The sequence below is a fragment of the Arachis hypogaea genome, chromosome 5 (genome assembly GCF_003086295.3).
Source record: "Arachis hypogaea cultivar Tifrunner chromosome 5, arahy.Tifrunner.gnm2.J5K5, whole genome shotgun sequence".
Lineage (NCBI taxonomy): Eukaryota > Viridiplantae > Streptophyta > Magnoliopsida > Fabales > Fabaceae > Arachis > Arachis hypogaea.
In genome coordinates this window covers 105,598,170-105,621,837 of record NC_092040.1, presented here as the reverse complement: position 1 = coordinate 105,621,837, position 23,668 = coordinate 105,598,170, and the positions used below count along the sequence as shown (strand labels likewise).

Here is a 23,668-nt window from a genome sequence, read left to right as displayed (position 1 = left end):
GAAATAGCGACCAATTTAGCGATCAACATCTTTAAAATAGTATTTTATAATTGGTCACTAAAATTGATCACTAATTTAGCGTAGCACCGAATTAGTGACCAACTAATTTTAGCCTATTTCTTTATTGGTTGTTAAATCGGTCGCTAAATTAAAAATAGCGATCGATTTTGTGATTAAAGACGAAATTTTTTGTTTTGGTTGCTAAACTAAAAAATAGCGACCAACTCCATTTTGGTCAAAGAAAAATATTATCAATTGCCAAATCGATTGCTATTAGTGACTATTTTCGTTGGTCGCTAAAATTGGCCGCCGAATATAACTTAGTGACCGACCAATATTTTTTTGGTCCTAGAAATCTTATATTGAACTATCGCTAAATAAGTCACTATTAGCGACCAATTTTTTTAGTCGCTAAAATCAATCGCTATTCCGATAATTTTTTGTAGTGATTAAATTACCTTATTTTGTAATTCTTAATTATTGCTAGAATAATTTAATAATATTAGATGTAATAAATATGTAATTATGAATATAATGTATAGAAAAATATGAATACAAAAAAAAATCTTTAAACAATAGTTATTTCTGTATAACCTTAAGACCACAAATTCAAACTATAATTATCATATTATGTCAAGTACATTACATCCTTTGAATAGAGCCTTTCCTCGAACTCTACATATTCCAAAATACTTTGCATTGCCCTTCTTTTGTGTTAGGAAAAGTCTCTAATATGGATCACATGAAATAGTCATAATAAAGAAACCAACCATAAATAGTTCATAATAAAGACCAATAAACAGAGGATATCAACGGAAGTTAAAAGGCCCAATTTTGCTACTATTTTTTTTCTTACTCTTCCATTTTATTCACTGACCCACTAACAATGATAAACATTAATTAATATGTACTCGTTAACCAAAAATTAAAAAATAATTACTACTCATAATAATAATAATAATAATAATAATAATAATAATAATAATAATAATAATAATAATAATTATAATAATAATAATAATAATAACAGTAAAAATAATACTTACACAAAACATTATAAAGTTTAAAACATTTTATATAAACTAAAAAAAAATGTAAAAAAAAATCATATCGGTCTAAAGCAGACAAAAAAATAAAAAATAAAATAAAATGCATCAACACTTACACACCTTATATTTAAGTCGTGAAAGATTTCTTAAAACTTAATTATATCATTAAATGTTCTTTAACATCCTGAAAAAGACCACTCACACTCAAGAATCAGAATAAAAAACCATTCAACTTTATATGATTAATTATAATATACATTTATTTAGAATAAAAAATAAAGATTCTCATATCGCTTTTTTTTCCTTCAACTCCAATTTCTTTTTCTCATATTATCTTAAAAAACCAAAAAACCCATAAACCCTAAAGAAACCCAAACAATTTCAGCCTACTTTTCAAAATACCACAATCACAATTCACACACACAGATATTTCTAATGTATACCGTCGGCACACTCTACTAATCATTTGCTACAACCAGCGCTGCCAGTCTTTTAGGTGCGTAGTTCTCCATGTACCACAGAGGAAGAAAGCTAGGCGTCGCAACATGCTAACTGCCACAACGAATTCATATGTAAGGATGCTTCATGTGATTCATACTAGAAAATTTTCCTTTGTATTATTATGTTATTATATTTATTTGAGTGCCATGATAAAAAAAAAATTAATAAAAATTATTTTTTACCGTATTTAATAAATTTTTAATAATAAAAATAAAAACACTAAAAAATATATTTTTTAAAAAATTACAATTTAGTTTTTACGTAATAAATAAATAAAATATTTTTATGTAATTATAACCAAACATAATTAATAAATAAAAATATTTTTTGACATAAAATATCTAAATATAAAATTATTTTTATTTTTTTATAAATTCTTTTAAAAAAATCTTTTCTTGCTTATCTTGCTAACAATACCTTTATAAAAGTAATTGTAAATATTCCCTTTAAGCATTTGGCTATGTATAAACTGTTCTGTTTTCTATTATTTAATACTAATTTAATTAGCATTATCACATGTCTTCATGAGAAAAACATAAGAAAAGTAAACGAAAATCAGTTTGCAAGCAAAAGAAAAATCATGAACTGAACCAACCATCCTTGATATTGGTGTTGGAGTGCTACTACTTCCAAGAGTGTATGAGAGGAACTTACATAGAAATTATATCATAAAAATGGATGCAATGAGGAGAGCACAAATTAGCTTTACAAAAAGTATATATTAGAGCTCTTCTTCATTTACCTATGCCTTTCACACTCTTCTTCTTCTTCTTCTCCTATCCTTTGAATGAAAATCAAATTACAAACTGATTTTGTATAGCTTCCCTTTCTTGCAATCGATTAGATTCCTTGATAGTATGAAAAATCTCGTTCAAGGTCCTCGATACCTCCGGAAACATAAACAACCCTGAGGTTGATCAAGAGGGATCATACCTCCACCTTTCGAGGTGTCGATAGCTTCCAGCATCGACACCACTTCGTCCATCTCCGGCCGCTTATCAGGATTGGCATCCCAGCATCTCTTCATCACATTTGCCAGAGAGCTTGGACAACAACGCGGAATCTCCGGCCTCAGGTTCTGCAGTTTTATATAGTCCACCACTACGCATGGTCAATTGGGAACAAAAGGGTAGAGACACTTAGCTGAATTTTTACCAATGTGTCACATTTTTCAAAATTTGTTATCAAAATGTCATTTTTTTTTAACTAATTATTACCCTTTTACCACAGTGATAACTGATTTGATATTTCATTTTATGGTTGTTTATAGTAAATATAGAAAGTCACATCTGAGTAATTAGTTTCAAGAGAATGACATTTTAGTAATAAGTTTCGGAAAAAGTGGCACATTGGTAAAAAAGCTCACACTTAGTATGCTCGATATACCTGTCGTACGACGGCCGATGTTACTTCCGAGAAACTAAGGTCAGGATATGGCATGTCACAGCAGTAGATCTCCCATAAGCATATACCGAAACTGTACACGTCGCACTTTCTATTGTATGGATTACCATTTAGAACCTGCACAATAGAGTTTCCTCAGATATGTTTAAGCTCAACATGAACCAATTATGATACATTACATGTTAATTGATTCTAGAAATATAGCAGGATATATTTGCTGAGGATCATGTATCTAAACTCCAAGTTGAATATACACATTTTTTAATGATATAATTCTTGGTAGCTTCAAAGTTAGAATCACATATAGTTGTTTTAATGTGAAGTTCATAGTTGAGAAATGTTAGATGACAATTTAGTAACATATCAAATCATCTAACAATTTTCAACTATCAGATACTTCAAATGCACCTTTAACACACTTGGGAAAAGTTTTTAAGTATATACCTCGGGAGCCATATAACCAAGAGTTCCGGTTTCACCAGTCATGTCATGAGGATTGGAAGCCTCGATGCGAGCTACACCAAAATCAGCTATCTTCAAGGTTCGCGTCTTGTCCAGAAGCATATTTTCCGTTTTAACATCTCGGTGAACAATCTTCTTCATGTGGAGATAACTCAACCTTAAAGGTAAAATGAAAAAAAGTTGTCAGACTCAGAAAGTTTATAAAACAGCCTAATATTATAACAAAGATTAGGCATAGGGATTAAACCCTCTTGCAAGGTCAAGTGCCAGTTGGACAACCACTTTAAAAGCCAACTTCCTTCGCCGATTTTTAATGAGATAAGACTTCAGCGCACCTCCGGGACAATACTCAACCACAACACAACAGAGGTTGCTCGGCATGCCTATGTGACCATTCTCTGTTTGTATCTGTAGATCCGATGTTCCCATTGTCGCCCCAATGAACTGCAAAATGGATGTGACATGAGGAATAAGTAAGAGAAATCCCATGCTTTTTATTTGAAATCTATTCTAGAAGGAAAAACCAATGACAGCAATTTCCTCTGGCCTTAAGCACTTTACACAATTAACTTCCATAATACAATACAATGCTAAGTAGGATGTAATCAAATGATGTAAGCAATTAAGGGATCAAATGCATGAGTAATTACACTAACAACAATGTCCATGAAGAAGAATATACAAGTACAGAAAATTTTATTCTGTATCTCTAACTATGGCAAAAACTTAATGTACCCTAGATTGGATCACTCTTTAGCCCTGTATATTTTTCCACAGTTTGGATCATAATGTTGCCCTCACCCACCCAACTACCGGCCAATCCCACTCCCAACCCCCAAAATAATAGAAAAAGCAACAGAAAGGAAAATAAGCATTAATGAAACTCATTAAATAAAAATGTGAACCAAAATCGTTTTGATATCACATGCATTCATGGCGAGAGCAAATAGTCCGAGTTTAAGATGATATTCGTCTCCTAGAACATCCAATTCTTATGCCATTATGCATCTTTCCCATTTAGTTATGTTTCTTTGTTTGATCTCTCTTATCTCATTTGATTCAGAGTAGAAAATGGCATGGTTTTAGAAACCTACAATGGGAAGCAACCGGGAATCGGTTAACATAAAAGAACATACCGAGGATTGAGGACCTAAACATTACCTTGGTCACATTAGGATGGTCAAGCTTATGCCAAACAGCAACTTCTTGTGTAAAAGCTGCCCTCAGAGAAGCTATTTCCGCTTCGGAACGATGGCCCTCTTCCCCCCAATCAAGAAGCTTAACTGACAAAACAAAATGAAAATTATGGATAAATTGCTCGTTATTACATCAGTTGGAGAACTGTCTTCACTACTTTGAATTTTTCTTTTATTCAAATTCAGATGAAAGTTACACGGTTGAGTTCAGCACACATGAATCATTAAGGATAAAATCTTCACCATATTAAAATATAACATTTGAAAAACTAAAACAAGGGCACTAACATTAATGATGACTTTAACTTGAAGAGTACTTGTAGCTAACTCCAAGGAGAAAAAAATGTATTATTTTTATTATTCTAATCAGAGAAATTTATTATGTGGCAGCATAATAACCGGCCATTACCATCCACAAGTTTCAGTTATTATTATTATTATTATTGTTATTATTATTATTACTTTTGTTCTCAGCCTTACATTGACTCAAAGTAGTAAAATTAGGTGCATATCAGAAACAAACAAGAAAGAACACATGAAAGTTTTAAAAAAGATAAGAAGAATATTAAAGTTCATGCACATAACTACCAAGTCAACTGGATCTTGTGAATTCTAGATAACAAAAATAATAATAAAAAAAGAAGTAAAAGATACACAATCTTGTGAATCACGGATTCAGTAAATCTAGATCTACAAAGTTCCATTGCTCGTTAAAAAACGAACTCAGGGAAATAAAAAATAGAAATGAAATATGGACTCATGTCCAACACTTCTATTAAGTTACAAACTGATGAAATAATAAGTAAAAAGAAAAAAGTTTGAGGAACCAGAAAAGCTTAAAATCAATGGATCTGTTGGCTAAGTAACATAGGTGTCACACTTTGAACTGAAACATCATGTTCAACAAAACTTCATATAAACTTTAGAGCTAGAAACTGCATAAAATTTGATGAAAGGTATTAGTACATTTCCCCTTTTTCTTTTTCTTTTTTTTCTTTTTGTTTTTAAAACATGTGTAAGGAGTCTTGGCATTTTACATGAAAGAAGAGCTTAGCAACTCATCAACCTACTAAAACATTTTCATTAAAAGGGAAAGAGGGAAGGTTGATGACATTAGAACAACACATGCAACATTGTCAGCTGAAAAAAACATCAGGTTTCTCCAAGTCAAATACCGAAATTGCCACTCCCAAAAAAAACAAACACACAGAAAAGGGTAATGAACTAAGCTGTGCATGATTCTACCTTGAAACAGTTAACTATGAGAACAAACATTACAACTTCAGATTCTCCTGTGCAGTTATCTTAGAACAGAAAAACAGCAATAATGAGAAACACGAAACTGTTTTTTAAAGAGGATACCGATATAAAAAAAAAAATCAGCAAAATCTCTCTCTTCAGAAAATTAGCCTGATTTTCTGTTCATATAAAAACTGCAGACAATGAAGATATAAACAAAAACACAAACTTTTTCTGCCTATATTATACCATTGTTTTTGCATTTACTGTCATGACTCTTGAGACACTTGCCAAACACGGCCTAAGAAAGACACTGCTTTCCTTTTTTTCTTTTACCTGCAACATCTTGGCCATCATAAACACCACGATGAACAGTGCCAAAAGTTCCACGAGCAATGACAGACTTGATTAGGAGCTTGGAAGGGTCAATCTCCCATTCTTGCCTTGTTCTTGATGATGACCTTGCTCCTTCAGCAGCAGCAGCAGCAGCAGCAGCAGCCATGGCAGCATCATCTTCTTGCTGCTGCTTCTCTTTGTTCTTTTCCATCGTCCATGCTCTGCTCAGGTGCCTTTGTAGTTGCTCATCCAAGCTCTTCAGATCTATCTGATCCGCTCTTACATAACCACCACTCTCATTCTTCTTCATCTCTCTCTCTATCACTAGTGCTCACAAAAGCAAGAATCACAACACACCCGTTACCGTTTTTAATGGTAAAGTTGCTTAGGAAAAATGAAAAGTTACAAACTTTGGCATCAAGTTAAGTTTTTGAGCAGTGTTTCCTTGTTGGGTCTATATATGTGTGTTTGTGAATGTTGTGTTGTAATGGTGCTTGCTGCCACTGCTGCTTCTCTTTCTTTGGCTTCTTTGTTGTTGTGCTGATGTTGAGGTCATAAATATAAATAATGGGGGCTGTGTGTTGTGTACAAAGACATGTACCACAGTCTCTCTCTCTCTCTCTCTCAATCATCCATGTGGGCACATGGATTTTGCCTGAACACGACGTGTGTTTTCTGACCCACTTTGCTCTCTCTTTCTCTCTTCTTTTACATATATATAAGAATTTAGAAAAATATTATACCACAGTGAGAATTTATTATTTCTAGTGATTAATTAATTATTAATATATATTGTGAATTGTTTAAAAATATGAAAATTTTTATTTTTAATATTGGAGTGATAGGGGTGTTTTTTTTAAAATATGAATTGTTGGGGTGTTATACTTAAATGTGAAATCGTTTAATTAGAGAAGCAGAAATTGAACCGTCCGATTTATTAGAGGTATAAAAATCGGACCGTTCGATTTCTAGAGGTACAAAAATCGAATCGTTTGATTTTTAAAGGTATACAAATCAGACCGTCCGATTTGTGTTAAAAAAATTAAAAAATTTGAAGTACAGAATTTGGATCCGCCAATTTGTGTACTTTTCACAATTTTAAAAAACACAAAAAATTACAATGCTAAAATATATCACCACTTCTACTTCCATAACAAAAAAAATTAGCAAAAAATATGATGTAAAATATATTGTTAGATTATTAAATTAAAATAATTAAGTTATCAATTAAAAATAATAAATTTTAATATTTTTATTTTTTTTAATTTTAAAATTTATTATAAGGTGTTAGTAGTATATAAAAATTATTTATTAAATTACTTATTTATATAAACTATATGTTAATATAAAATATACAATAAAAATATTTAAATAATATATATAATAGTGATTTATTTTTGGTATTTATTTAGCATTTTTGTTCTTATAAATAGCAATAGGAATTATTTCGGTTAAATTTACTAGATAGAAAAATCTAATGTAAATATTAATTTTTTAATAAAATAAAATTTATAAATTAATTTAGTCATTAAAATTTACAAAAAATTAAATTATCTATCACCTACTAAAAAAATTCTTTAAAAAATTAAATTTACTTTAAAAATATGCTGGGTTTTTTCCACCTATCTCGCCTCCACTTGCTATCTCTTGTTTTTAATTTATTGAAACCAAACATCTCTCTTTTCTGTGTATGTGGCTCTTCCCTTTTTAGGGTATTGTTTTGTGGTTCTATTCCTATTTTCTTTTTTGTTTCCATTTTTTAATTAAAAGTGACATTTATGGGATTCACGGTCATTGTACCTTTTTTGCACAATACCATCTCTTTCAAAGAAGCTTTGGCTTCATCAATGGGTGATCATGCAAACAGTTAAAGGCTCAAAAACAAACAAACAAATAAATAAATACATAAATTGTAATCATATGAGTATATGATTAGTGACTTGGACAAACTGCCCCTCACAGTGTTCCAACACTTCACAGAATCAAATTCATTTTGGTTTAACGCTCTCTTTGACCATATTCTATGCTGACGTGGACAAAGCAAGCAGTGGCGGAGTTTAGTTCAGATAAGGGGTGGCCACGGCCCCCCAAATTTTTATTAAAAAAATTAGTAATACTTTTAGTTTTAAACATTTAAAACATATCGAATTTGGACTAAATTGAGTGTATTCAATTTCGCAGCTCTCTATTCAATAAGTAACACTCCCTCTACCTTTGAGTTCAAATATAAAAAATTAGATATTTTTTATTTATATAATTTAATATTATTTTATATTTTACTGTTTATTTAATTTAATTTTTTTATATGATAAAAAATATTAGAATATTCAATAAGTATTGATATTATTGTATTTGTATAAATTGATAAAAAAAATCAATAAATATTATAAATTTTAATATTTGTCATTCTAATTTCTTTTTTACATATTTTACCGGATATATATTCAAATTTTTATATAAAATAATCATAAAAAATCAAAAGAGTTGATGATGCATTTTTTAAGAGGAATGCTAATATTCAAGAAGGAAAACATATAACTTTTACAATATCAACACGTGTAGATAGTTTTTCTACTTTAATGAATCACGAAGAAAGTAAGATACAACCTTCAAAAGTTTAAAGAGTTGCATCTCATGAGTTTGACCTTAATTCTTTGGAACAATACTCTGAAAAAACGGCTTCAAATTTGGCAATATCACCCAAATCAGAGAGATGAGGATAGACGAACTTATCTTAATGGCCCCCCAAAATTTCATTTCAAGCTCCGTCACTAATAGCAAGGACTTTGTTTGGGTAAAATATTTGTAAATAAAATGTTAAAATTTGTTATATAAATAATTTTTTTTATTTTTTAATTTTCTCTTTAATATAACTAGCAGACCAACATCCATGAAAATTGTTTTTTTTTTATTTAACGCAATAAATATAAAAATAATAATTTTTAATTAAAGATAAGATGTATTTATTAAAATAAGAAGACGTTAAGACCAGCAATATAAGAGATTAAAATTCTCCAATAAAATTGAAATATAACCAATATCAAAATCTTAAATCTCACAGAGAAAAAAAAATAAATTTATAGAAAATTAATATTTATAAAACTTTAAATCTTTTCATCTTGTTTTTTACCTTTTCTTTTTCTTGTTCTTCGTGTTTGTAGAGTGAATACAGCTTGCAATCACCTACAAAATCATCTCAGAAAGGACACAAATTAGGGTAAAAGAGTACAAAACATTACACAAAAGGTCCAATTAGTGTTAATCTAATAAGGTAAAAAAAAAAACATCCCATAAAGGACACAAACATCTCATAAAAGACACAAATTAACCAAAAAAACAAAACAACCCCCAAAAAAGTACACATTAATTCCAAAAGAACGGGAAAAATGCGTAATAAATCTAATTGAATATTGGATTCAATTCCATAATAAAGAATGTGGACATGGCCATGAAGGTTGGAGAATTGAATATGAAGATACGAACAATGAGAAGTTATTTTCATAGATAACTTGTTAGTTAAAAAAATTAATACTTTTAAATTTTACACTATTTACAATAAATTTTACAAGTAGTTACTAAAATATAAATACCCCACTTCTTTTTATAGTAAGTATAATATAATACGTGATTGGAAATAATATTATTTAAGTGGTTATTTTTATGATAATATTTTTATAAAAAATAATATTATAAACCATTAAATAGTTTAACATATTTATTTAGGTAATATTATGAATTATTATATGATTTAATAAAATATATTAAATTATTTAACCGTTCATAATATTATTTTTTATATAAAGATATCTGGGTTAAAGTAATCACTTTATTTATTTGACAAAATTAAATTTTATACAAATACCATTGCTACTGTTGGTGTCACTCCCATATTTATCTTGTTATGACCGTCGGTTTTGTTTGGGCCAATTAAATGGAATTAGAATATATATCGAAATATTGTCTTAATTGCAATAATACCAAAAAATTATAACATAATAATGCATTTAAAAAAGCCTACTTAAAGGTTAAAGAAGTAAAGAATAAATCACAAGTTAGTGTCAGCCACTCATTTGTATCACTTGGTGAGAAATGGTAGTTATGAAACTGGTACGTTTTTAAAGGAAGAATAAAAAGGATTTTACCAAGGTACTTATTAAGAATATAAATATAAATTTTATGTAAAAAATAATTTTAGTGTATTAAAATCCTTATATATTCTTAGGGATGTTAATGGACAGGAGGTCTCCCTGCTCCCTATCTCCGTTCCCAAATTTGTTCCTTGTCTCCATCCCTATTTTTCGCCGTGAAGGAATATTGCTTTTCATTTTCATTTTTTATAGAGCCTCATTTTTTGCGGAGATTCTATTTCTCATCTATCTGATAGTTATAATTGATTATTAATTTTTATATAAAGAGAGTTGCAAGTATCCATCCTATACAAAAACAGCAAGATTTTATACAAAAAGTCTAAACGACAAGATGGTGACTTCTTTCGAAATGACGCAGCGGGAGACGCAATGGCGAGTTAGAGGACAAAGCAATGGACGAGGTGGGAGACACGGGAATAGAGAGGAAAATGGACACGACGACAGAGTTACGAAAAAGAACACCGCAAATAGAGAACACGATGCAGTGAGGATGATGGCACGGTGAGGTGTGACAATACGGCGAAAAGAGAGAGTGGATTTAAAAAGGGTGACTGCAGAGAGGTTGGATAGAGTATAGACAACGTTAGAGATCTATGAATTTAAAAAGGGTTATGCAAATGAGGATTAGGATAATTCAACTATTAAGAAAAATTCAATAAATTTATGAATTTCGGAGATTAATGGGGACGGGGCAGGGATCCCCACTCGGGTCTCCACGTCTGCCTCGGGAGAATTGTATCTCCCGTTTCCATTTCCGCGAAAAAAAGTTTTCACAGTCGAATCCCCGCGTCTCGAGAAGTTTTGCCATCTCTATATATTCTAAAGGTGAAAACTCAGGTGAAGTCAACTTCACATGAAGTTGATATCTGAGAACCGTTGGATGAAAATTTAGTCAAATCAGTCAAATCATCTAACTGCTCTCAAGTATCAACTTCACGTGAAGTCGACTGGACGTGAGTTTCCACTTATTCTAAAATCTTATATTAAAAAAACATTTTATTTTTATATTCTTAACAAATGAGGAAACCCTCACAATAAAACTCGTTGCGCTACTATTATTAGATTTTTTTTTTTTAAAGAAACACATTTACAAAAATACATATTAAGATATTTCTCGGTATATATTGCACTGTTTGAAATCATTGACGAGCTATTTTTGAAATGAGATAATTACTTTCAGGAATATGTATGGGGCATCACACCATTAAACTATGGGCAATTGCTGACTGAGACATTCAAGTTTCTGACCATAGATAAAATAAACAATAGAATATCAATGATATTCATCTGTAGAAAACAAAACAAAATAGTAACATACTTGTACACTTGCTAATATTGATTTTTCAATAAAAGTCCACTTGCTAATATAAATGTCCTCAGTTCTCAGACAATAATGATTCCATTCAGGTGACATATGCAGATTCGTATTTTTTTTTTTTTTTACTTATTATTGTTTATTCATAATTTCATTTTCTCCTATTGTACATTTGAGTTTTAGTTTCTTCAGTGTGTTTTATTCATCATGCTGCATTGGCTTCACATGCCAAATGTCTCTCTAGCACTGGCTTAATTTAAGAGAAACATGGCACCTGATCTTTGATTAAAAAAAAAAAAAAACTTATTTTGGGTGAATAGAATTTCAATGACAAGATTAAAAAAAAAATTATCTGGGGAAGGTTGCATCTTAAGTACTTTGTAGCCACTAAATGTGTTATTCTATGTTAGCTTAAGAAATAGAAAATCATATACTAGTAATAAGAGGAAGGTTATTCTTGTGAAATCACATACGATAAAGTTCAAGGTCTCAAAAGAAATAGGTTGTTGCAATTGCAAGAATCAAACTAACTTTTATGGCATTGATAGAAGAGTTGGTTACAGAACATTAGATCATCATCATCATCATCATCATCATGATTGATTGAAAGCTGAAATGCTTATGTGGATGGACCATAACCAATGATTACTTTAAAAATTGATCTCCCCTTTCCCCTTAAGATGCTTTCAATTTTAAAATGATCACTTAAGTCGGTGTCTTACACACTGGAATCATGGGTGAGTAAAAGGTATCAGGAACTTGAATAAAGCCTGTACTGGATTATGCTTCAACGATAGTTTACATAAATTGCACTCAATAGTATATACATTTCAAATCTCACGATAAATCGGCATTTATTAAAACGTAACAGAAGAATCAATGGTTGAAAAATAAAGGTAGCTGAAAAGAGTTGTATAGTAATAAATTTAACAATTTGAATAGATGATTATTTGTTAAAAAAAATGATTCAACATGTATAAAAAAAAATTAATAATGGCTTATTTCTTTTAGTTATAAAACCACCTTCTTTAACAAAAGCACATTAGGAAAGAGAATTTGAATTTTACTTTTGAATATAACACTAATTGAGTGATAAAATTCATTAATGCATAAAAGATTAGCTGTTTTCTTTACTAATAGGGAGAACAAATGCCCTTAAGAAACCAACATTAATTTTTCAATATTTCTAAATGGAAAAATGATATTTATTTCCAAGAGAAAGTAGTAATTCGTGTAATGCTTGCCAACAAAATTTTAGGTATTTGATTATTAGAATTACTTTTATGATTGCTATTTGATTATGATAATTACTTCACAGTATAAAAACCTAAAATTTTAACTTTTTTGAGAGCATGACTTAACATTACATACAATTTGATGAGAAAAATTCAAATCAGCCCCTGACAATTATCTCGAAAGACAACGAGGTCTTTGACAAAAAAAACCCAATCCGACTCTTGACAAAAAAAAAAACCTAACTCGACCCCTGACAATTACCTCGAAAGGACAATGAAGTCCTGTGCCAAAAAAAAAATCAATGTTATTTTTTTTGGCACAGAGGCTAATCAGTCCCAAAAAAAATTATCAAGGGCCGAATTGGGTGTTTTTTTTCTTGGAGACCTCGTTATCCTTTCGAGATAATTGTCAGAGGCCGGATAGGGTATTCAGTCCAACTTTTATTAGTTTCGAAGTTCTTACTATATAAATCTAACGGGGGATGCTACGATGAAGAATGTTTTTCAACGAAAAGTAAATATTATCCTTTTTATAATAAAGAAAAAGAATAAAAGGCAATTTACACAATTATTACAAACACATTTCAGTTCTAACTCTAATTTATATAAACCACTATAAGCTACAGAATTTTTAAAATTTTCGTATAAACCGTCATATCCTATTGCGGATTACAAGTGAGCACGGATAAACCAGAAATGCTGCCACGGATAAGAATTCATAGAAATTTTTATATTTATCTTAAATTTATTTAGATAACAAAAATTAAATTTTAAACTTTTTACTATAAAAATTTAATATAAAATTATAAAGTTATTTAACTTAAAAAATTTAATTTATCCAAAAAATATTCAATACATAATTCACTACAAGCTGCAGCAGATTACGTAATGATTTCTGTAACGTTTCTGCACTTCAATTCTCGTGCTTAATCCTCCTTAGGTTGCAGCTGCTTACTAGCGCTCACACGTAATCCGCGGTAGAATATAGCAGTTTACACGAAAATTGTAATAACTCTCTAGCTTATAGCGATTTACATAGATTAGAGTTAGAACCAAATTATAAACTATTTGAATATGTTGTATTTGTGTAAATTTAAGCTCTGATTATTTTAAAGGTGTAAATTGCCTAAGAATAGAGATATAATATGTAATGCACATTTTTCTAACAAATTTAGCATTCTTTAGCAAAGAAAATCTCAAATCTAATATTCACTTCATACATCACCAAATGAATTATCGATAATAAATTTGGGAAATGGATATTGTCACTTTTTTTTTAATAAATTTATGCAAACATACAGTATAAAAAAATACATATGCATAATAACATTATGAAAAATAAGTGGTATGCAGTTATGCACAAGTTGGTTAAGATTTAAGCAATCTTAAATTAATAACTTGCATATGAAGTCAACAATCCTGTTAAATAGAAAACCTGAGTTTCAAATTTTAACAAGATATTTTAGAAAAACAGGTTCTGCATTTGTTCATCTATCATGCATGCCTCATGTCTTTATCGATCTCTTGTTTAAAGGTCGACCAAAAAAGGTTTGTGGGTAAATCATAAGATTTAGACATTAATAGTGCAAGTAAATTAAGATAAAATAGAGGCAACGCTTATTATTTCTAGGTTGGTATGATCATGCTTGCCCGTGAAATCCTACTTTATGACTTAATGTGCCACAAAAAGATGCCTCGACATACTCATGAATCACGATGCCAAGTTTCAACTGAATAGAAGGAAAAACACTAGAGATTTTTATTCACACTTAACACCCGTGATATCAAAAAATACAAACACTAGCAAAGAACCCTTCACAACAAAACACACAATGGCGCCTCCAGAAGAGTGATGGAGGAAAAAGTAACCTTCATATAATTAAAACAAAAAAATTCACATAAGATCATATGTGATGTATGCAGACATCAAATATGGTAAGATATGCATTGTGGTCTAGCTTCAGCACCACAATTTTCACGGTCACAGGACGCACATGCAATTGGATTATCTGCCTTAACAAGTCAACAATGCAATGCAATACAATGTAAATTTTTTTTGTAATGTCATGTAATATTATATTATGCTATACTATATGAGATAGTAGAGATAAGAATCTAATTTTAGTGCACTGTCAATGTAGAACAGTTTACACATGCATCCAATTATATAACGTCACATCAACAAAAATAACTACCTTTTACATTGAGTGAATGGTCACTCAAAAAAATGAATTTGATTAGACAACTGTGTAAAATGTTTTAAACTGTCAATGCACTCATAGAGATAAAGGTGAAACACTTTTGCTAATATAAAATATAGGATGAATTATGCAAAATTCTATCCTATAATAGGTTATATTCTATACAGTGCCCTTTCTTTTGTCTTGCATACACTAACCTCCCAAGAAGATGAGGGATCATGTCATGTTTATAGGAACAATTAGTGTTCAAATTTTATTAAATACAAATAAAGAGGTGTTAGCGATTAGTATAATTTACTCTATGTATAAAACTAAATGAATGAAACAAAAAAACTGACCTATTAAGTGCATTAGAATCAAATTCATAATTTTGTTTTGTGAATTGAAATGACGTGATTGGGCTAAGGAAATAAATCTGACATTTAAACCCTAGTAATAGCATCACACGAAAGTTTGTCAACTAGACATAATTGTAAATTAGTCTTAGCACCTAAGCTGGTAGTGATGCATATCTGCATTGGTCATCAGATATTTTTTGGTCATTCTCACTCATTAAAATTGGAGCCGTTTTCAGGAACAAAGGTTGGTAACATTTGCAAGTTGCAACTGCCAACTAACAAACACAAGAAAAGATTGCTCCCACTGACATTCACAGCTAAAGAAAATTGTAATACACTAAAAACCATTGAAGAAATTTCCTGCTATACATTAATTAACACTTTAATTTGTAAACTCAATTAGAGTCTCCAGAGTGTAGCACACGTTTCTTGTATGAAAATAACATTAAAAATCATCTTTCAAACAATACAGTGACCCTATTGACTCAGCTATATTTTGATTGTGGAAAAATGTAAGTACTTGTAAACTTAAATAAGGAAGAGAAGCAGCAGTTTACTCACAAAAATAAAGGGGGAAAATGAAAGGCCAAAAAAGTGGATAGACCTCATATACATGCAGTGTATCGACATTTCTTCTTCTCTGGTGTTGAGTGTACTTGTGCTTTGATCCCATATGTTTTTAACTGAAAGTTTTCAAAAGCATCTGAAATAGCTTCCACCTACAGGATTGCACAAAGCAGAACATAAGTGACAGCCGATTTGAACAGGTAAAGAAGATCAGAGTATAAATGGATTTGATTCCACTGACCAATTCTGGCTTTTTGGCATACACCCGAACTATCATATCTTGATAAGTTGTTGGCAGCAGGTGGCTTACGCGGTCATTGGAAATTGTAAATTTCTCATCACTATCATAATCCTGAATGGATTACTTAACAAGTTAATGACTAAATGTAATATAGCATGTGGCAAAAGACAAAATACACCTTCAGGTTTTCCATACTTGAAAGTGTAATTTCAAACTTTCAATTAAACAACACTATTGCTCATCTCCAAAAACTTAAAAAAAAAAAAAAGAATTTAATGATAATAAAAACAGAGTTTGCCGAAATCCAGTATATTGCCAAACTATTTAATAAATTCTGTAATGGCAGAAGCTTAAAAAGTTTTCCCACAAAACATTCATGAAACTATGTACAAGAATATATTAATGTGAAGAATCCTGAAACACCACCTACCATCCTACTGCTTTGATATGCAACTTAACTTGCTCAATCAAAGACTTTAAATCATATAGTTGTATGCTTTCAGGGAGGAGTGTGCTAAACAACTTTGAACAATGAAAGTGTCCGTCCAGCCTTCTTATTCAGTATAAGCTGATTATGCAACTAAATACATTTTTGAGCTCTCACAGCAACATTTGTATGTGGACACTTGTGCAGACGTTACTTTTTCAATTATTTATTTAAAAGAAATGCATCCAAGAGCAAAGTAGAAGCTGGATAACTAAATTGGTGTATATCCCAACAGATTTAGTAATACATACAAAGTAGACCTAATTAGCTAGCAAGAAAACTAAAAGAAAATATAAATTATAAATGTCAAATAGCCTTCAGGCAAGGGGTTTACAAGTCCAAAGATCTTGGCACCACCAAACCCAAATAAAATATATTAAGCTTATTGATGAAATGTGTCGGTAAAATAAAATAAGGTTCATTGCTGTACCTTGAAGAAGTTAATGCTGCAAGAGAAACACACAACAAAAGGTAGAGACGAAGATTAGTTGATGCTAAAAGGAAGTTAAACAAAAAACTGTATTTCAACAAGTGTTGTTGCTGATCATTGAATACCTTTCAAGAGGATTATGTTTCCCACGAGTTAAATCAATTTTTACATTAGAAACAGCGACGTCCTCCTCTCTGAGTGTACCTCCGCCACTCTTCTGTCATGGTATTTACATGAAAACAATTTAGTCCACTGATTGAAATTTAGAAACAAGCAAAAGTATATGCCAATGAGAATGTTTGAAACAGATTAGGTACCTGGGAACAAACAATATCTTGGGCAGTGACCTTCTTAAAGTTTTCCACCATATCCTTTGGTACAGCATACTCATTACAGAACTACAAAGAGAACAAGATAAGCACCTGATCTTCAACAACACGTAGCTATAATTGAATAGACAGAAATAGATGATCCACACTAACTGTTCAGGCTGTATGCAAGTTTAGATACAGACACAGAAGACTTAGCATAGTTTGTGCAAAACATATGTGAGAAGATACTCGTCAAATGGATCATTATTGCATGGAATTTTAAACACAGAAAACTAACTAGTAAAAACATGCCTGGTACAGATTCCTTCTTCGAATGCGCAGGATCAACTCTCTAGATTCCTTTAGTTCCTGACTAGGTGCTGTCTCAATTGTTTTAATTATTGTGTCATCCAGCTGCATTTTGTTTTTATTCCCAGATAAATTTTATATTTTATGGCTCGATCAAAGATTTTATATGCATGTTTTTAAAACAGGCTTATTCACCTTCCAGTACTCAGAAGGATTCAAAATGTGAGATGAGATCTCCAAATAATCATTTGCTTGAACAAGTGCATCAACCACCATAAGTTCTATTGCCTGAAAAGTGAAAATATCAAGACGGGATTAGAAACAGTAAAGCCAAGACGGTCCAATACGGTTATGTTTATGGATATTAAAGACTTGGACAAGAGAAATCAAAGAAAAGCAAGAATATCTGCCATAACAAAGAAATATAGCTGCTGGCTTCCTCTTAAAATATCATACCTTTACTTTTGGATGAGTATAAACTGTTCTGTACAGATCAGCTCGAGTGGAAAATAACTTATGGATGCTCAAATCTACAAAATTACACAACCAAAAGACCAGAACAATTAGAACAATATAATTAAATTAGGAACAAAGGCACTAAAACAATGTTTGATATACACTAACATTCCTTTGCACGATAGCAAATCTCATCATCCAAAACCCGCATGGTCTCCAATAATCTGAAAGTCATATTATAATTTAAGATACCAGAAATGATATGTAACCTCAGTTTACTTTCTTGATAGGAAAATGATCTAATAAGTGACATGAAAGTTGTTTTCAATAAATTCATGAAACCTCTGAAATTCAAAGTTGCAACCCAGACCACAAGCTCGACAATCACGGGCAATATAATCAAATCTGCAAGTCAATAATATATATTAAAAAAAAAGAAAAACCATTACACACACAGTCACTGCATTAAAGAGGAAGGATAGAAAAAAGTATATATACCACATAACAATAATAATTATAACTTTTCTGTGTACTTACTTGTCAACATCAATTCCATTTCGACCATTTGCAACAATATCATACAAGAAACCTTTCTCAGTTGAGCTCTAAATAACCCAAAACAGGAAAGATAACAAGAAAAAGAGAAAGATTCACAATTAACACCTATTATAAGAAACAAATCAGTCAATATGTATTGAGAATAGATATTTTAAAATACAACAATAAAAAATCTTACTCGGGGAAGAGTAAATTCAGAGCTTGCTAGTATCATCTCCTGTCAATAGTAACAACCCATCAAGGAAAAAGACAGAAACCTACTCCAAACTTTTATTTGTTGGAGTGAATGAGTGATGCACCATGTTCTCATACAGAGAACTTTATACTAATTTACGTAATGATGCTTTGGAAATAATAATTCAAAGACACCTAATAAAACAAGAAAATGGCCGTTGTAAATATTGGCATTTGGCATACCTTGACTCTTTTTATCATCTCAGGATCAACATCAATGTGATGTTCATTAACAATATAATCTACCATATTGACTGACATTTGTTCATGTGACCTAGAACATACAAAATATAGAACATATTGAGTGAATAATGATGATCATGAATTGAAATCAAGAAAAACCAGATGAAATGCAGATAACTTTTTTAAGGATTTCAGACAAATAAAATACATATCTCTAAATTAGCCTATTGTATTCAAGAACATATAATTATAAACATGAGAGAAATAAGAGTACCACTGAGAACCATTAGTAACTTTGGGAAGAAATTCACGTTCAAATAAGTGACTGAAAGGCCCATGCCCAATATCATGCAGAAGTCCTAAAAAAACAAACAAAAAAACAAGAAAAAAAGATTACGAGATCACTTAAAACTAAATATTGGATAAGAATCATAAACAGTCCTAAGAACCACTGCATACCTGCTAGTTTAACTGTTTGCATATCAAATCTATTAATACCAAGTTCCAAGCCCTGAAAAGATCACAATACACATGCCTTTATGAGTATGCTCTCAAAAATTTCTATTTATACTCTCAAAAATCAGTGAAAATAAAATTTATACTTGAAAATTTTTAAGCATTTCAATGGATTGACCAGCAAGCCAATACACGCCAAGAGAATGCTCAAATCTAGAATGGACAGCACCTGGATAGACCATATTTGCCAAACCTGAAACACAAAACAAATTGATCTATTGAAGAGTTCATACAAACTTAATAATAGAATAAGCTAGAAAGTCTCAGCTAGGCTTTGAGAACTAGCAGCAGTAACTACCTTCTGCTAGTATATAAACAGAGAAGTCACTCAATTATGGACTTAAGCTTCATATTACACAAGTCAGGAGAAAGAAAAAAAAAAAACAATCTCTTCTCTCTTTCTCTCTCTACTTCTCTGACTTTTCAATTCTGTATTACTTAAAATTCGAAAAACTGATATCAAACCAGGTGGAAGTTTCAAACATTAGCTTACTCCAACAGTCCTCCTTTTAGTGGTAACAGGAAAAATATAAGAAAGCACTTTGCTGACAGTCTCTCATGAGAGACCTATTAAATACTTCTAAAGATCCTTTTCTTATCTAATCACAGACACCAATGTCCGTCCTTTTCTTATTGATAGAGATATGTTAATTAGTGTTAATAGTCAGTAACAACAAGAAGAAAGACTTATCCCATTGTGCCCTATCATATATCATATTTAGGGTGAGACCATTTATACGTATTTAATAATTTTCAATAATTTCCTTTATACCATCTAGATCTCTGTCTGCCTCTAGCTACTAAACACCCTCCATCTTAGTTACGTTCTGTACTATGGCTTCAACAAAAATTTCTACCAACTTTTCCATAAAAGACACTAACTAGGTTTTTTTCTCTAATGCAATATTCCTAATACAATATTGTCTAACGTATGTCCACCCATCCACGTTAGCATCCTAAACCCTGCAAGATTAAGGTTATTGTCACTTAATTATTGTTTAATATACAATCCCACACAAAATCCTTGGTCTTATAAGTGGGCAGAAATTTCTCCTTTGATCTTGAAAGATACTTTTTCTTTTATTACAAATAATGCCTACAGCATCCTCCATATCATCCATGTAGCTTGAATTCTACGATTCTAATTCTGTTATCCTGGACAATGGATCCAAGATACTTAAATTGTTTGGCTTGTGGTATGGTATTTTCCCAATTTTCATCCATATTAGAATTTGTGCATCTATCACTAATTTATGTTCCATATACTCCATTCTACTTCTACTTTTACAAAAATCATTTGCTTCCAAGTTTGGTCTTGCTAACATATACGACTATACAAGTACTAATAAAGCTTCCGAAAAATAGAAATAGCCACCATGCACTAACTCAAAGACCTTCAGTTCACTATAGACACTAACTTTAATGAAAATTGGTATTAATGGTTATGAATAATACATTTAAAACCTAAGAGTACAGTAGCAACATCAACATTTCAATGCAATTCTTCAACTGAGGAAATAATAGAACCAAACAAACTTATCCTCTATTCAAAAGTAGAGTCACATAACTGCCATTTATAATGACATATAATACATCCTAATAAGTAGTTATAACAGTCTGTTATCTATTCCATTATATAATATAAGCTGCTATCTGGTACTTAATAGTCTGTTATTTATTCCATTTTAATGCAGTGATAAACTGATACAAACTGCCACAGCATAAGCAAGTTAATAATTAATTAATAATTAATTTTATATCCCCAGCCCAGTCTAATCTAACTAACCTCGTTGTCCACACTCTTCCCCTTCCAATTGTATACATTCCATAACTTCTATGCAGAGAATTCAGCACGCCAATCACCGGCATGAAGAATTCTAAGCTATCTACAGTCTTCACCATTGCGTTAAAGATTCTTATCATTTATTCATTAAATAAATAAAATAAAATCAATCTTTTCATCCTCTCTCTAAACTCATCCATTCCAAAGATTATCTTAGCATATAGAAGTAAAAAAATTCAACAACAATACATAATGCTCCAAAACAAAATTCAGAACATGTAAGCGTTCAAGCATATCTCAATTCCAATTTGCAAATTAGTTTCTAAACCACTTCCTGAATAATATCTATTGAACTAAATAAACTGGGATTCAACTCACCGAGTTGTTTCAATTCGCGAAGCCTGCAAATACAAGCAAATAAAAAATAAACAAAAATTAACAAACGAAGGGACAAAAAAATAAAAATATAAGACTCTGGAAGTGACACAGTTGAACGAAGAAAACAAAGTCCCGAACTTGCCTCTGAAACTGCTCAGTGTCAATGAACTTCAAACTGAGCTGCAAAAACAGAACAATCACCACAATAAACGCCTTTTGCATTGTAACATGGCGGAGAATTTCTAGTTTTCGAAATTTCAATCACAAAAGAATTTTAATGATAAGAAGAAGGGGGAAAAAATGGAAAAGAGGAGAAGGAAAAAAATTGAATTACGTTGTCAAGGTAAATGTTGCCATGGAGATTGTCGTGGACATGCTTGGAGGGCCTGAGATCGCGGGCGGAAACGGCGTCGTATGAGTGAGGCAACGACGAAACGTCGCCGTTGCAGCAAGCTCCCATGCTGCTGCTGCTTCTTCTTCTTGTTTGCTTGCTCACTCACTCAGCAAACGCGTGTCCGTGTCTATGGGAAAGAGAGAGTGTGGCTCGAAAAGAAACAGAATAGTGGGTTTTTATAGTATGAACTATGAAGTGTGTGTGAGAGAGAGAGAATGCTGCTGCTTTGCTTTCCTTTGTTTCTTCGCTTCGGTTTCGTATTAACTAAAAGGATATAAAAATTAATATTTAATTTAAAAATATTAAAATAAATTATTTGAAATATTTAAAACTTACTAATAACTTCCGCAATTTCGACATTAAAGTATTAAACTTATAAGTACTAAAGGATTTGTCTTTGAAAATATGGTGATTGGGTTGACCTGTGAAGTAACATTAGTACTATCTTTATGTAGTACTTAGATTTATTTGATAATACACTTTAGTTACACATAAAAAATTTTTTGACAATTAAATTTAATTAAGTTGGTCTAAATCGAACAAAAATTAATTTTATTAATGAGACTGTGAGAGCAATACACTCCAATTAAGGCCTAGTTTGGGTAACCAACTTAATTAAGTTCTTTTTGATAAATTAACTTAAACAATAAATGATTCTGTTAAAAGTAACTTATAAATAAGTTATTTTGTGTTTGGATTTTTAACTTTACAAGTGTTTATTTTATAGAAATGTGATGAAAAGTAGAAGTATTATGAGAGAAGTTATTTTTTTTAACTTCTCAATAAGCTCCTAAATAGCTTCTTAAAAAGTTGCAATTTGGTTTTGAAAATTGCACTAGACCTTAATACTACTATTTTTCATAAGTCAAAAGTTAAAAGAAGTTACTTTTAAAGTTTTTCAAACGGACCCTAAGAGTGACAACACTATTCGAATTTGGGTACCCATCCCACCCAACCCGCTCGGGACGAGTAATTTACCCACCCTGCATCGAAACTGTTTTTAACAGAGTGAGTTCTTGGACAGGTCGGATCAGGTCGGATCTAGGGATGAACGTGTATCGGATCGGATTAGATATGGCCAAAATTTCAATTCGATCTGCACTAAAATGATCGGATCCAATATCCGCAATTTTTAAACTTGGATCCGATCCGCACATTTGCAGATCGGATATCGGATATATCCGCAAAACACAAAAATTATTTTAAAAGCTTATTTTTATTAAAAAATATTAATAAAATTCATTTTTTCTATTCTTTTAAATATGTTTACTCCTAAAATAATATTAAACGTACTTTTTTTTAAATAATATATTAAAATAATATAACATATATGATAATTATTAGTTAAAATAAAACATAAGAAAATATTTACTTTTTTATTTTTTTATTTTTACGAA

At 30.9% G+C, this 23,668-nt stretch overlaps 2 protein-coding genes across 5 annotated transcripts; both read right to left on the bottom strand.

The window, feature by feature from the left end:
* Positions 1-2,131: 2,131 nt before the first annotated feature.
* LOC112802468 (serine/threonine-protein kinase 54) lies at positions 2,132-7,154 on the bottom strand. Its single transcript, XM_025845702.3, has 6 exons — positions 6,188-7,154; positions 4,578-4,699; positions 3,664-3,860; positions 3,399-3,573; positions 2,937-3,071; positions 2,132-2,628 (listed from the first exon to the last, which is right to left on the bottom strand). Exons 1-6 carry the CDS (start codon positions 6,495-6,497, stop codon positions 2,422-2,424), a joined length of 1,146 nt encoding a protein of 381 aa, XP_025701487.1. The 5' UTR covers positions 6,498-7,154; the 3' UTR covers positions 2,132-2,421.
* Positions 7,155-15,771: 8,617 nt separating this feature from the next.
* On the bottom strand, positions 15,772-22,531 carry LOC112802467 (uncharacterized). Of its 4 annotated transcripts, none has more exons than XM_025845700.3 (19): positions 22,212-22,531; positions 22,020-22,057; positions 21,878-21,900; positions 19,803-19,909; positions 19,660-19,711; positions 19,475-19,559; positions 19,201-19,291; positions 18,962-19,000; positions 18,763-18,830; positions 18,568-18,630; positions 18,394-18,449; positions 18,226-18,299; positions 17,965-18,057; positions 17,773-17,874; positions 17,467-17,547; positions 17,275-17,366; positions 17,150-17,165; positions 16,233-16,343; positions 15,772-16,143 (listed from the first exon to the last, which is right to left on the bottom strand). In XM_025845700.3, the coding sequence occupies exons 1-19, from the start codon at positions 22,335-22,337 to the stop codon at positions 16,030-16,032; spliced, it is 1,431 nt and encodes a 476-aa protein (XP_025701485.1). In that variant the 5' UTR covers positions 22,338-22,531; the 3' UTR covers positions 15,772-16,029. The 4 variants fall into 4 exon arrangements, with proteins under 4 accessions (XP_025701485.1, XP_025701486.1, XP_072093820.1 ...); XM_025845701.3 differs by having other exon boundaries at positions 17,275-17,363; XM_072237719.1 differs by lacking the exon at positions 17,773-17,874.
* Positions 22,532-23,668: the final 1,137 nt, after the last annotated feature.

What these genes read in the sequence shown, in the direction of transcription:
- LOC112802468 (XM_025845702.3), bottom strand. Translation starts at nt 6,497, where the DNA reads ATGAAGAAGAATGAGAGTGGTGGTTATGTAAGAGCGGATCAGATAGAT. An exon ending in TGATGGCCAAGATGTTGCAG is followed by an intron (nt 4,700 to 6,187) that starts GTAAAAGAAAAA and finishes TTGTTTTGTCAG; the next exon opens with TTAAGCTTCTTGATTGGGGG. An exon ending in ACCATCCTAATGTGACCAAG is followed by an intron (nt 3,861 to 4,577) that starts GTAATGTTTAGG and finishes TCCATTTTGCAG; the next exon opens with TTCATTGGGGCGACAATGGG.
- LOC112802467 (XM_025845700.3), bottom strand. Translation starts at nt 22,337, where the DNA reads ATGGGAGCTTGCTGCAACGGCGACGTTTCGTCGTTGCCTCACTCATAC. An exon ending in AAATGCTTAAAAATTTTCAA is followed by an intron (nt 19,712 to 19,802) that starts GTATAAATTTTA and finishes TGATCTTTTCAG; the next exon opens with GGCTTGGAACTTGGTATTAA. An exon ending in GCAAACAGTTAAACTAGCAG is followed by an intron (nt 19,560 to 19,659) that starts GTATGCAGTGGT and finishes TTGTTTTTTTAG; the next exon opens with GACTTCTGCATGATATTGGG.